General features: G+C 39.8%; 1 protein-coding gene across 7 annotated transcripts in view; it reads left to right on the forward strand.

The window, feature by feature from the left end:
* The window catches only part of RAPGEF4 (Rap guanine nucleotide exchange factor 4), a 299,132-nt gene that overhangs the window by 238,537 nt on the left and 45,061 nt on the right, over positions 1 to 15,534 (forward strand). For all 7 annotated transcript variants that reach the window (XM_065561831.1, XM_065561832.1, XM_008178407.3 and 4 more), the window contains 4 exons: positions 5,308 to 5,454; positions 6,834 to 6,949; positions 12,600 to 12,688; positions 15,098 to 15,176. In XM_065561831.1, the coding sequence (XP_065417903.1) occupies positions 5,308 to 5,454; positions 6,834 to 6,949; positions 12,600 to 12,688; positions 15,098 to 15,176 (431 nt within the window). The remainder of the gene's footprint in view (positions 1 to 5,307; positions 5,455 to 6,833; positions 6,950 to 12,599; positions 12,689 to 15,097; positions 15,177 to 15,534) is intronic.

A 15,534-nucleotide genomic window follows, 5' to 3' on the forward strand; every position in this document is an offset into this window, starting at 1 on the left:
ATCAAACACAAACAATAAAGCATTATGGCATAGCACACCCTCTCCAAGATACTCAGTGACTCCTTAGCTAGATAGATCACACACACATATTTAGCACTTAGCAGTAGTTACTACTTTAATTTCAATAGTAGCTGTCACACCATAATGCTGACATTGTCTTAATATAGCTTTGTTCTCATTCACTGATAGCCCACTACTAAACTGCCCCAAGTTATGCCCAGAAGGAGGCTGCCAGACAACTACAGATTCAGACTAACATAACTACCCCTCTGATACTTGACACCATGCAAGGCAATGCATTTAGCCGTATGGAATGGAACACAGGCAGAAATTGTGGAAAAACAATGCTCCCAATACTTCTGTTAGTCTTAAAGGTGCCACAGGACACATCGCTTACCTCATAACCTAAGTCGTGCAGAACGCAATGCCCAAAAGGAGGCTGCCAGACAACTACAAGTTATAGCATTATAATCCCTATGTAGCTACGTTCAACACAACAAAAAATAATGCCCAAATTCACATGTAGGCTACATCTACACGATGAACTGTGGTGTGATTTCCCCTGCTCACGTACACATACTCGCACTAGCTCTCATCGAAGGCTAACAGTATAGCTGCAGCAGCATGGGTACCGGCAGCAGAGGCACGGCTTTGCTGTGCTGAATACGTACTCATTGGTTTCAGGCAGGTTTGTACTTGGCACAGCTACCTGTACCTCTGCTGCCGCTACCCGTGATACCGTGGCTGTGCTGCTCTTTATATTCTTGCTGGCTCTCGTCGAGCTAGCGCAAATATGCGTACATGAGCAGGGGAGTCACACGCCTAGCTCATAGTGCAGACGTAGCCAAGTCCCTTTGACTTTCCCAGCCTTAGCTAAGCCCTCTGCCCACATCATGGTTGCCACAGTCCTTTGGGGATGTAAGATCAACTGCTTCTTTCTGAGTTGTTGCTTTAGTCTAGTATTACAAGTATTACCGTTTGTGAGCACGATCACATATGAGCCATCGTATGTTAGCTTAAATTTTATTATCACTTCACAAAGTATAATAATTTTATATTTATAACTTTAAATACAAAAAAGTCTTGTTCATCTTACCAACCTTTTACCATAATATGGAGATACAATTCTGTATTTCCTTTTATGCCATTTCATGTTTAATTATTTAAGCATGTATAACTAACGTTGAAGAAGCTAGATAGGTATTTTCAGTGTAATTAATGTGTCACCTCTTTTTAGAATATTTTTTAAATGTCCATTGATAAACATTAAAAATGATCCCTTTAAGTATGTTTCCATTTTAAATAATATATATATGTATTGTACTTTTTGAATAAATTGACATAGATTGATGTGCGTTCCTCAACCCTCCCCCACAAGGGTACTCCCATTAAGTGGCTTCAAATGGTCTATTCATAGAAGTAAGGATGACTCACACGAGTAAAGATTAGAAAACTGAGCCCTTAGTTTTCCTTCTGATTTAAGGCAAAAATGTCCCTAAAGGAGTGAAGATATCTACTACATAGTCTGCTTTCGTACCAGATACTTTGGAGGAAGGTACAAGAATCCTATGGTGGTCAGATAGGAAATAACCTGCTCATAGAGGAAGTTACTTCCTAATCCCTGACAGTTAGTAGTCAATTTATGACCCAAAACATAACGGTTTATATCCCTTCTAAGAATTTTTTTATCCTGTCTAATGTAACCGTGTATTCTCTCCTTAACCATATACATGTCAAATCCTTTTAGAATCCTACTGATCTTTTTGGCCTCAGTGATGCACTGTGGCAAAGTGTTCCAGAGATTAATTATAAACTGTGTAAAAGAATATTTCCTTTTCTCAGTTTTAAATATGTTGCCTTTTGATATTATTAAATTCTCCTTCATTCTTTTGAGAAAGGGTATATAGGAGTACCTGATTTTTACCGTCTGTATGCCATTCATTATTTTCTATATCACTGTCATGCCTCTTTGATTTCTCTCCTCTCTAAATTAAACAGTCCTAGTGTCTTTCTTCATATGAAAGCTTTCCACACATATAATCATATTTGTCTTCCATCTTTGGACTCCTTCTACTGGGCAGTTCTAAAGGAATCAAAGAAAGTTACTTTTGTAAAAAGGATAACTGGGATGACCTGGGTAACTATTGGCTGGTTAGCCTGAGATTGATCCTGAGCAAAATTCTGGAACAGCAGATATGTGATGCAATCAGTAAAGAATTAAAGGATGATAGCATTACTAATGCCAGTCAGCAGGGTTTTATGGAACATAGGTGGTGTCAAATAAACATGATAGCATTTTTGATTGATAAATGTCACTGATAAAGTATCTTAAATTTCTGCAAGAGAGAAGGTGGGTCCGATATCTTTTATTGGACCAAATTTCTGTTGGTGAAAGAAACAAGCTTTTCAGCCACACAGAGCTTTTCTTCAGGTCTGGGAAAGATACTCACTCAGAGTGTCGCAACTGAATACAAGGTGGAATAGATTGTTTAGCATAAGTAGTTAACCGATATTTCAAGGGACCCTTCAAGGTGAAGTGGGGCATTAACACCCTTCTAGTCATCTGAGAAAAAAGACCAGAAAGTATCCTGGATTGCAGTGACACTGAAAAGGATTTTTCTTCTATGACTGGGGAGGTGTTAATGGGTCACTTCACCTTGAATGGTCTCTACGAATATGTATGCAGTGGTTGTAGTCATGTTGGTCCCAAGATATTAGAGAGACAAGGCAGGTGAGATAATATCTTTTATTGGACCAACTTCTGTTTGTGAGAGACAAGCTTTTGAGCTCTACAGAGATCTTCTTCAGGTCTGGGAAATATTTCAATGGACCATTCAAGGAGAAATGGCTATTAACAACTCTCCAGTCACAGTGGGGGAAAGGAGAGAAAAAAAAATATTACCTCACCCATCTTCTCTCTCTTAGAATGTGTTAGCTACTTATGCTAAACAATCTGTTCCACCTTGTACTTAGTTGTGACACTCTGAGTACTTTCCAGACATGAAGAGCTCTCAGTAAGCTCGAAAGCTTGACTGTTTCACCAACAGAAGTTGGTCCAATAAAAGATATTATCTCACCCACCTTGTCTCTCTAATATCCTGGGACCAACACAGCTGTAGCAACACTTAAATTTCTGCTGGTCATTTGACTGAGTCCCACAGACATCTGATAAAGAAATTAGCACTATACAAAATCAGTGTAATCCATATTAAATGGATTAAAAGTTGGTTAACTGACAGAAATAAAATAATAATAAATGGAGAATTGGTATCTCTGTATATGGCAATTGTAAGATTATTACTGGAATACTTTTTAAAAAGTTGAAAAATTGGAACAGGTTCAGAAAAGAGCTTCAAAAATGATTTGAGGTCTCAAAAACATGCCTTCTAGTCAGACACTTAAGAAGCTCAGTCTCTCTAATTTATGCAAGAGAAGGTTAAGAGGTGACTTGATCACTTTCTCCAATTACCTCCATGGCAAAGAGTTTTCTGATAGAAGATGGCTCTTTAATCTGGCAGAATTGTGGGGAGGAGGACCTGTTAGTACTCTCCCTAAGTTGTTGTTATTTGAGAAAAACATTTTCTTATAGGAAGATGTTTGCGAGACACTGAGGAATCTGGATTCCAATAAACCTACATTTTGAAAAGTTAAGGAGACAAATGACTTTGAAACATTTTAATGTCACCACTTATTTCTTCACACACACAAACTTCCATATAAAATCCTCCACACTGAACTCTAAGCCATGCCTCAGAAAAACTAGTACATCACTAAGTTTCTCTGTAGAAAGTTACAAAAAATTGTACTGTACAGTGGAAAACAGTAGACTTGGCAGGTCTGCATTCACCCAGCACTGAAGAAAGACTTACTAGTCTGTAATTTGCAGGATCATCCCATTACCTTTTAGAAAACTAAGGTACAGCACTGGCTACCTTCCAATTCTCTGGCATTGTAGTTGATTTTAATGAGAGATTGCGTATTTTTATTAGTAGCTGAGCCATTCTGTTCTTATATCCTTCAGAACTCTTGGATGAATACCATTCAGTCCTGGCGAGCTGTTACTCCTCCATTTCATCAGGAGTTTTTGTCCAGGCCTTTACCACCACTTATATTGGCAGATGGCTTTATCTGACCTGAGTGCTCCTCTGTATCTGTCAGTTTTCCTTCAATTCCTACTTTAAATAACCCTCCAAAACTGTCAATTTTTGTGTCAGCAATCTGTTCTCAGTTTAGTTAAGGTAAAGCCCAGAAAGTGTCCCAGTGCCTAATAAATTTCCTCTTTATGAGGGAGATTTTCACCGGTGAATATGGGAGCTCTTAAGTCCTTTTAATGGTAGTTTGGCACCTAACTACACTTTGTGCCTTTGAAAATCTCCCCTGACATTTTCTCATGCTGGACCTGCATGTGGAACTCTAAGCATTTCAGTGACTGCTACCATAGAAGTCCCATTATTAAGCCTTTTTCTTATTCATCCAGATTTAGCTTCTAGGTCATCTCTCACTCCAGCCTGTGGGCCCAATTTTCAGCCAGTTAAATTGGTGTAGCTCTGAAGTCAATGGAGCTATGCTGATTTACACCAGCTGAAGATCTGGTTCTGTCTCTTTAGTATCACTAGATAAAATGACCAAGCAACTCTCCAGCACTCTAGATGTCTTGTGAGCTCTGTCACCTATATAGCTAGTAAGTCACTGAACAGTTCTCACAATCATCACATATCCAGTTATTCATGTTTCTAATGATCAAATCCTCTACCACCACAGTCTGTTGACTTATTACAGTGGTGTTCCCACCTCCTGTGAGGACCTTCTTTGAATGATCAGCCTCCTTTACCAAAACTGGAAGATGGAAATTTGTACCTCCATTCCACCTAGATTCTCCTATCATTAGATCAGGACACCCATCATGGGCATGTGTATTATGGAAAAGAGCAGAATAGGTAACAGAGACTGACACTGTTGGAGAGGAGAATTTCTACTCCAAATCTGTTCTTCAGCAAACTAGATCTGTATTTTTCATTGTCTCTTTTTTTAAATCAACAGCTTGCTGTTATCAGCAAGGCCAGAAGAGTCCTTCGCTCTGAGTCTAATTTCAGAGAACAAGCCCATTCTTTTCTATTCTTGCCTTTTTCTAGTAATAGTAATAAGCAGTTATCAAGTATTGTTTCCTAGTCATTATTTTAGCTGTTGATTTCCTGCCAAATACATTTGTTTTAATATTGGATGTTGAAGTCTGGTGTTTGCACATGGCATTTCAATGGGATGAACTATAATGATGATTTTTGTGTATAAATGTTTTGCTGTTTATAGGGTGTGGTATGTACCCTACACGAAGGAGATGATTTTGGCAAGTTAGCACTAGTGAATGATGCTCCGAGAGCAGCGTCCATTGTTTTACGAGAAGATAACTGCCACTTCTTGAGAGTAGACAAGGAGGACTTTAATAGAATACTTAGGGTAAGTGTTGGGTAAGACATGACACTAACACTGGTCCTCTCATATTTGCCACATCCAGTGGCCTGCTTTCTCACCTTGCAAACATTTTCAGAACCTGTGTCATTAGTATCAATAAATGCAAATCAACCCAAAGCATCATTTGAAATAACTTGTAATTAAAGAAGAGAGATGTAACCTCCTAGAAAAAAAACCAAAAAAATCAAGTAGTACATTAAATAAACTACAGGTAAATACATTGACCCCTGCTCAAAGGATCTGGAAAGATGTACTGGCCCAATTTTTGTGGTTATTAATGTTAGAAGAAAAGTTCAGTTGTGGTCAGGGCTGGCTCCAGGGGAAAAAAAAAAAAAAATAGCCGCGATCGCGATCTGCGGTGGCAACTCGGCGGGAGGTCCTTCACTCCCAGGCGGAGTGACGGACCCTCCGCCGAATTGCCGCCGAATACCTGGAACTGCCGCCCCTGTCCGGAACGGCCGCCCCAAGCACCTGCTTGAGAAGCTGGTGCCTGGAGCCGGCCCTGGTTGTGGTGTTTATAATGTGGGCCCAGATGATCTGATTGTGAGTGGTTGGAAACATCCCATAATACCCAAGGCCAGAACCCTTATTACCTTCGATTGGAATGTCTACGTGCCTACTGGAGTGATGACAAAATCAGCTCAGACAGGTGCCACTCAGTGCTGTACTTGAAAAATGTCTTGCTGCTGCTGAGTGGCTCCTGAACTAATAAGTAGTGAGATGCTTTAGGTCTTGGAGACTCTAGTTGAGTTTTATGTAGCTCTTGCTGTCTGATTTTAGCAGGATTTCAAAGACTGCACTGATGTACTAAAACCTGGGTGCCAGATTACTTTTCATTTGTGTTTAAATGTGCACCAGTTTTGGCTCTGGCTTTGTTTTACTTGTATATAATTGTTTCCACCCTAGACTGTGATTAGCTATAACACTATTGGGCTAGGATTTATAATTCTTCTATAATCCTTCCAAAAGAACAGTATTTAAAAATGAATGGCCAACAAATGCCAGATTATGGATAATGATGATCATGGAAGGGCAGGGGTTGAAATGACTCTACATTTTAAAGGTGTGGAGAAGGGTTGGTTCTGACAATCTGCTTTCTTCCCACCACACACCTGTGATCCCCTTCCTGGAGGCTGCTGTGCTAGACTTCCCCATGCCCACCCGGGGAGTCCAGTTGCAGATCCTCTTCACTCTGCCTGCAGGGAGAAAGGGTGCTGAGAGGGAAACCAACATGGGAAGGACCAGCCATAGAGGCTTGGCTCCTCAGCTTTTGTTGAAGTTATTTGAAAGTCATTCATTTTTAAAAAGTAATTAAGCAGCCAAGTCAGGTGCAGTAACTGTATTAAAAATAACTTGTCTTGCAGGATGTTGAAGCAAATACAGTAAGACTCAAAGAACATGACCAAGATGTCTTGGTATTGGAGAAAATCCTAGCAGGAAACAGAGCTTCTAATCAAGGAAACGCACAACCTCAGCACAAGTATGTTTTCATTCAATAGTGCAAATGTCAGACTGATTAATCTTTTCATATGGTATTATTATCTAAACAATAGCATATTCTCCCTTTCTGTGGAAAAATTCAGTGTATGTAAGGGTTGTTGGTTTTTTTAGCATCAGCTAATCACATGCCCTGTAGTGCATAATATATCAATTTCCAGCCGCGCACTAGGTCTACAACTTTACACAATAATTCTCTAAAGCTCTAACTGTAAATATTCATTTCATGGATGGCTTTTAAATAGATTGCACATAGGGAATGATGAAACCCCATTAAGCAGCGCAATTGTGTAAAATACATGGGGAAAGTACATTGTTTTGTTACTAAGTACAGATGTTTCTCTGTGGATTTCAGATTCAGGATTCTAATACAAATTTGCTAGGTTCAATTTACACACAGTGTGAAGAATTCAGACAGGAAAGTAACTCCCTGAATAGGCTTGCATTCTTTTCTATAATATTCACCACATTTCCCCTGCCTTCTTACCTAGAGGCAGGAAGCACCGTTCTAAAATGAAGTAAGGATGTCCAGGGGAGTCAAGTTATCAATATTTCAAATGAACGGAACTGCTTGAAAAAAATCCCCAAGATAGGGGCTGTGAAACTTACTGGTTTTCTACACTTGAAAATCGGTCTGAATCCTCCATTGAAATACAATCAGGTTGGATTGTTATTCCAATAGTTTAAATTCCCCAGTACAGAAATAATGACCTCATGCACACACATTTGCATGCACATGCATATTTTGCACACCCATGCATTCACATGTAGATCTGGGCAAATAACTGGCAGTTCTGGAAAAAAAAAATTGGGTTGAACTAAAACTGAAAACTTTGGGGAAAAAAAAGTGGTGAATTGAAAAAGTTAATAGTTTTTTTTCTGGTTGAATGATTTAATTTCTGGGCATTTTCAAAATAAAAGCAAAGGAAATAAAGCATGATGTTCACAAAATGGCCAGAAAAGCTGGTGCCTCCCTTTTAACCTTTAGCCCAGTGGTTAGGGCACTCACCTGAGATGTGGGAGACCTGCCTCAGTTCCCCTCTCTCTGCCTTATTTGGAGCAGGGAATTGAACTCGCACATTGCAGGAGAGTGTCCTAACCACTAGGCTGTGGGGTTTTCTCATTCTCTTCTGTTGAGGCTGTTCCACTTTGTGTAAAATACTCGGCTAATCATTGGGCCAGAGAGCGCATGCATGAGTGACTCTGTAGCCCGCTGGGTAGAGCGTCCACCTGTGATGGGAGAGGCCTATGTCCATGTCCCTGCTTCAATGCATGTTCAATTATGTTTATACAGTGGAACAGCTTCAAGAGGAGAAATCCCTGTTCTGCATCAGGCAGAGGGGGGCATTGAACCCGGGTCACTTGTTTTCCACGTGAGGACGCAAACCACTGAGCTAAAGATTATAAGGGAGGCACCATCACCCTTCTCCTCCAGCCATTTTGTGCCAAAGTCCACTTGTGAATTATAGCCCACAAGTCTTTTTGGATGAAACTATCTGATGAATTTCTGTCAAATTGGCAAATAGTTTCAGGTTAATTGAAACTGCATTTTTCAGCGAACAAACTATTGGTCTGAAAAATTTGACCCAGTTCTGTTCACACGTATATGCACTCAAATGCACCAGTCATCTAATGCACACTTATAACAAGAACAACAACAACAACAAAATAGCAAAATACAGCAGGAGATGGCAGTACTTTTCATCCCCTCAAAGTGTTGTCATTTCACAGGAATGTTGTGCAGATTCCTTGGACAATAATGGATGGCCCTTTGCCATCACGTATCCAGTATGGTTAGCATCTCTAACACAGCTAACATTGTATATTGAGAAGTACTGAAACTTCTCTTCTGCTCCTCACTTTTACCCAGATAAGGAACTTATTTTCCTCTATTTTGAGGGTTTTTTTATTAGTGAAGATAAGACATAAGTTTAGTGCTAGCACTGCCCATTATTAGTACAATTTTCCTCTGATGTGTGATTATCGCCCATCTGTTATTACAGTATTTGTATTTATAATTAGATATTTTATCTATAGGGATTTAAATAAAGCATTTCCTTATATTTTTACACACATTTTTCATCTGCTATGTAATCTGTCATCACATCCTATGACTAAGTTATTAGACCCAGGCATTCCCTCTCAGCAAACAGTTTAGTTTTAGAGCCTGTAACAGAGTTAGCACCCGCCTCTCATGCAGGCCCCCTTTTCTTTGGCCAATAGTGCCTGTGAACACTGTTCTTTTTCAGGGGCAGGAGGCACCCACCTCTCATGGATGGCTCCCTTTCTCTCTGTAAGGTGTGAACCTGCTTTCGGGTTTTTTGTTCTTTCAGTGGGGTGCCACCTGCCTCTCGCAAGCATCCCCCAGCATCCCCCTCTGGCCGAGTTGCATACACTATCCCCCACTTCTGGGGTATACAGTCCCAAGTTCTTATCACGGCCCTGGTATGGGGCCGTAGCTCATAGGCCTCTTCCCAGAGGCACTGCCTTCTTCAGACACCTAGCTGGGGCCCATATTGGTACCTTCAGCTGGCGTCCTTCTTAGCAGACCTCCCTGGGTTCAGTCTGCAACCAGACCAGCAGAGCCCATCTCGGTACCCTTCTCTGGTCTGGCCAGGTTTTGTGCTCAGTCCCCTGGGCTCAGCCTGCCCACAGTGACTTTTCGATGGCTCTGCTGCTATACTATCTAGCCAGCAAGGCAGACGGTCTTTAGCAGTCTTCACTGGGCTCTGTTTGGTGAGCTCTCTGCAATGAGCTATCCACGGTACTGCTGTTTGTCTAGCCAGCCAGGCACCCAGTCCTCCCTCATCAAGCTCCACACAGCAACTGAAGCCTCTGCTCTGTTGCTTGCCTTTTATCTGGCCCTTCTGGCCCCTTATTGGTCGCTCCAGCAGCCCCTCTGATTGGCTGCTCTTCTCTAGGCTGCCTAGAGGACTCACTGCTCTATTCTGGGACAGGGTGATTCAGGGCTGCGAGGCCTCCAGCAGGGGGCCTCCAGACCTAGTCCACCCTGCCACAGTGCCAAATTCTTTAGTAGTGTAAATGAGTGAAACTCAGTTGTAGTCAGTGGAACTACACTATTTTACATCAGCAGAATGGCCTCTAGATTTTAGCCCATTTTGCTTTTTGTGACTTGATTGTGACCATATAATTTTGTGCATTTCTAAAATGGTTCAATTAATGTTTTATGCAAACATATTTCAAACACTGGATTTCTTGAAAACTCTTTGCTATGAGTATTACTTCTAGTATCTGGCATTTAACAATTCAAAATGTGAACAGATAAGTCACATGGTATGTTTGTGCTCCCTGGCTAGATGAGGGTAGTTTTCAAAATCAAACTTCCAGGGTGAATACTTTCAATGAAAATTCAAAGTTTGCTTTTCACAAATATTTTATCAATTTGCTTAAATATATTGTTTCTGTGACCACTCCTGCCAGTGAGCAGTCACAGAAAGCAAACACAAAAGGGGCAGAAACTGAGAAAAAGCAAAATGGCTTAAAAATTTCAGCATTCCCAAATAATTTTTTCAGAGTCCAGCTTATTTTACTGACAGTACGTTTGTTAAAGTATTTTTATTTTAAATCTTTTAAACTAATTAGTACTTGTGAGTGTGACCTCTCTAGTTTCTGCTATAAGCTAGTAAATGGAATGAGAGGCAAACGTTACGTTTCAAAGTCCATATTTAGACACCTAAATAAGTGGCTTGATTTCCAAAATGCTGAGTCTTTGGGAATTACTCAGTGCTTTTGAAAATCAGGCCACTTATTTAGATGCCTAAGTTAGGAATTTAACTGTAAGTATCCATCTTTGAAAGTCTTGGCTAAACCATTCTGTATATCCACAGAAAATATAAAGCAGAGGCCGTGCAACCTTCCCCATACTGCCCCAGCAGGGTTGCTCAGGCCTGAGCTGGAGAGCTCACCTCTCTGGTTGGGAGGGTGTTTCATTCTCCAGGTCTGTTCAAACCTTAGCTTCTCTGCTGAGACTGTCAACAAAGGTACCAATTTTGATGTGGGCACTTTTTCACTAGGAAGTAAAATAAGACCAGCAAGTGACTTTTATGAGATACTAAACTACCTTCAACCTTTTGATCCCTACCAAATTATATAGAGGTGAAACACTATAATGTATTGTTAGTTCCCTGAGCCATCCTGTCAAGAATTATTTTTTCCCTTCTCTTAATCTTAAGAAAAAGGCTTCATTTTGGGACCAGATGCCCTGAACTGCGGTTTGGGTCCATCCCCACCCCCTTGACTGCTGCAGCTCAGTGAGCCACAGTTTCAAAGAATGACAGGCTTGCTAGGAAGAGCTAACTCTGAAGTTCTGTCTTCCAACCTCTAACTTCTCTCTTCGTGGGTGATCACACACATGCAGTGTTACTGCCTGACACCTCACAGAGCATTGCTACAGTCACTGTAGGCCACTTCACTGCTTCGTTTTCACTTTCATATTCAAAGTGCAGCAAACTGGGTTCTCTCTGCCTCGCTCACCTACAGACTTGGTTAGTATCTCTACAAGGATGTGCACTGGCTTAACAAGTGTTTGTGTTCTTGGGACATCAATACAGTTCTTCCAAAGGGGCTGGCAGGTAAAAACTGTGATGGTCAGTGCTCAAAGTGAGGGGGAGCTCCCAGGAGCTCAGTTCCACCACTTATTTCTCAGCAGGAGCAGAACACCTACACTTCTCCTAGGGTTTCGGGTTTTTTTTAAGTTTCATACTTTTTCACTTCAACGTGGAAAAATGATGCAAAGATTGAAAGAATGAAATGAAAGATAAAGAGAAATCCTATTCACTAGGAAAGAAGGAAAGAGAGGACAGTTAATCAGTGCAACTCTATTCTGTAATATCCTCTGCTATAGTGCTGGTACATAAATCTTGCCAATGTTCCCTGCAATACATATGATAACCTCACTATATGCAATATACCCTCGTGCTGTACCTCTCTAGATTTACTGTTAGAAATGGTGTAAGTACTGAAGTTAAGCAGATACTTATTTACTGCAGTTACCTAAGGCAATTGGCAAATTTTGAAGTTCCACTACTATACGTTACTGTCTACCACCATGTCCTTTCCCCCAGCTCAGACCTGCAGTACTGCAGGCATTCATTTACTTTCATTGTTTTCCCTTTGAGCACTGATGATGATAAATAGTGGTGCCCGTCTCATCCTAAGAGTTAATCTCTTTAAATCCATCCAAAGCCTACATTTTCAGAAATTTTGCTGATATTTTTTTCCTTAATAATTCTTAGCACTGACAGCGTTTTTCATGTTTTCCATTTCTCTGCTCCAGTTTTACACCAGTGCAACTCCACTGAAATCAATGGTGTAAAACTGGGTACCGCAGTGGAGAATGGGCCCTTTGTCAACTTAGTCCTCATGGTAAGAAGGTAAGTATTATTGTTCGCATTTTACAAATGGGGAACCTGAAGCAAAGAGGTTGAGTAATTTTTCCCCTGGGCCACACAGAGTCCATGTCAGAGCAGGTATTTGCACTCTCGGGTTGTTCTTGACTTCCATTCCTGTGCTCAGAAGTCTTAGGTTCCACTTCTCTCTAGTACCAATTATTTCTTCAGTTGACATTTTCATTGTGCCTTTAGAAAATTAATTGCTTCTTTTCTCTTCCACAGGTATACTGTGATGTCAGGAACTCCAGAGAAAATTTTAGAGCACTTTCTAGAAACTATGCGCCTTGAATCAACTTTAAATGAAGCGACAGGTAGAATTATGTGACAAAGGCTGTATTTCTATTCATAAATAAGATAGGCTCTCGAGATGTAAGTGAAAACGTCATGCTTGGGAATGCAGCCTTTAATTATCTGCAGAAATTAATCTAATCAATATTTAGATACAAATTTTAAAAAGCTAGGAAATTCAAAATTTAAGGTGATAATCCACCATCCTTATCTTGCCCCATTGTATTTAGGGTTTGGAGCGTCTATTGATAGCAAAGCAGCAAAGTCTCACAAGATGTTGTAACACAGGCAATTGCTTTTATTGGTCACAGCTATGATGATAAATGGAGACATGCAATAACCCAGTTACATTGCCACCACATAATGTACTTGTCATGATGCATGCCACATAATACATAATGCACTAACCTTGATCCCTCCTGCGTCACTTCACATTTCTTTAGTATACTTTTCCAATGGACTCTTATTCCAACAAAAGGAATTCAGCACATCAAAGGTAAATTGCTGCAGCTTCATTGAAGCCTATGGAGCTGCAGCAGTTTACACCAGCACAGCTGTCAGATCCGAGAACGTGTCTCTTCTGTCTTATTCCTTGTAGGTCTTTTCATTAAAGCAAAGTCAAGAAAAAAGGATTTCTCATAATAGTAGTTGTAAACTGGCACAGACAATTTATATTATGTTACTGTACATCAACTAGGACACCCCTTCAGTAAGCATGTTTTTGACCTTACAGATGGTTAGGAAGCATGAGTGTAAAAACATTCTTAAATAATCCATAGATTAGTAGTGATACAATCAGTACATCAGCCCATGTGCTGAAAGACTGCATGATGACTTTTAACTTCTCTGTTTTAATTGCTTCTGTGAATAAAATAAGCTTCCTATACAGTTGCATAGTCATCTAGCAGCAGACGCAGGGCATAGGGACTTCATGTCTGCAAACATTTGATGGCAAGTTTACCATCCCTATCCTTTAACTTTCTAAATAGTCTTAAACTTTTAAATTGTTTCAAAACATTTCTTTTCCAAAATGTCCAATAGCAAAATTCCATATTTCAGTCTGATGGCCTGCAAAACATCAGATTTCACAAACGAACAAAGCTGTTCTGAAGTGGTAGGGGCACAAACTTCTGAAACCACTGATTTTTCATTTGTGCATTCTCGTAAATTAAAAACAATGAAACCAGTTTGTTTTGTGAATTATACAAAGAAAAAATACTCTGGCTGAGGTCCATAGGACTTTATATACTTCCAGCAGAGAGACATTTCCAGATGCTGAATTATATAAAGAGTGGAAGCGATGATACAGTATGGATGGCACAGCTGTCACACTATGTTTTCCCTCATATCCCTCCATTACAAGACTTAAATTGTTATTACACTAAAAAGTGGCTCTATAAAAATGGCTCCCTGGGGTAATGGGTTTATTGTGTTTCACTGATTCCATATAAAATTTGCTTAGTTTACAATTAAAACAAACTGCCAACCCTCAAACTTATGTCAGGCTCTAAAAGCCATTCCAGATCGTCCTCCCTATACATCGTCACAAGTACAACGGGTAAAAGACGCCATCATTTACACCAGTGCAACCCACTAACAGCTCATTTGGAGGGAAGAGGTAGCTCTTCAGTTGCCATAATGTAGTGAATGGTATAGTAGACCTTCATTTCTTTCCAACCTAAAAATGTTTTATTTGTATTATTAATCTCATTAGAAATCTGTTTTCTATGTTTAATTCAAATGTCATAATTGTGAATTGATTTGAATCAAAATATACATTAGATCTTTGACTATCAATCTACTTATTTCTGGTCTTTTGCTGATTGCCAGCTGGAGTCAGCAAGGAATTCTTCCCCATCTTAATATACTATTTGGAATTGTTATGCTGATACACCCTGTTGACAGGTGCTTCCTAGGTACTGAGATGTACAGTGCCTGATTCTCATTACACAGAAGATCTTAGTGTACATGAGAATTATGCCCACATATTTCACTGTTGTGCAGAAGTATTGTGATGCATGGGATGCCTTCTTCTGAAGTATTTAGTATAAGCCCATTGAAGTCAAATGGCTATAAATGTATGCTTAAAGTAAGGCACATGCTAACATACCTTGCTGAATCAGAGCCTTAGTGCAGTATTTCATGACAAGGATTCATTTGATGCAGACTGAGTACATCTACTGAAGCCAGGTACCTGTCAAATCTAGAAGCATAACCACAGCAGAATCCATTCCAAGAAAGCAAACAAATCAATATTTCATGATAAATACATAGATTCTCTGTACTCAAGTTTAATACTGTAGCCAAAAAATGACCTCTTCACAGTCTTCAGGAAGCTAATGAGATCTTTAACTGAAAGAAGCATCATTGTTATGAACCCTGAGTTGTTTCAAGAGCTTAACTTTCTGCTTTATTTGTTTTTCTTTTCACAGATTCTGTTTTAAATGATTTTGTTATGATGCACTGTGTTTTTATGCCAAATAGTCAGCTTTGTCCAGCCTTGATGGCACAATATCCTTTTTTGATTAAAATTTTACATTCCTTTTAAGATTATTCCTATTAGAAAAGAGACAGACACATTCTGAAAAACTCCTAGCTCTCCAAAGACAAGTAAAGTTTAATGGAGCCTCACTTTTATGGCCAAGCTCCCAGTGTGTGAATGACAGAATACTCATAATTAGGCTTGGAAGGATTAGATTTTTATTGGTAAATGTTGGCAATGTAGATTTTACTGTACACACACAAACCGACAAAAAATATTTCCATCGATAGTCATCAAAATTGACAGATAGACAAAGTAAGAAAAATGCTGCTTACGACTGTAAGAGTTTGATTTAAGGATATTTACTTTGTAGGTTTAGACATGTGA

Source organism: Chrysemys picta, chromosome 11 (genome assembly GCF_011386835.1).
Source record: "Chrysemys picta bellii isolate R12L10 chromosome 11, ASM1138683v2, whole genome shotgun sequence".
Taxonomy (NCBI): Eukaryota; Metazoa; Chordata; order Testudines; family Emydidae; genus Chrysemys; species Chrysemys picta.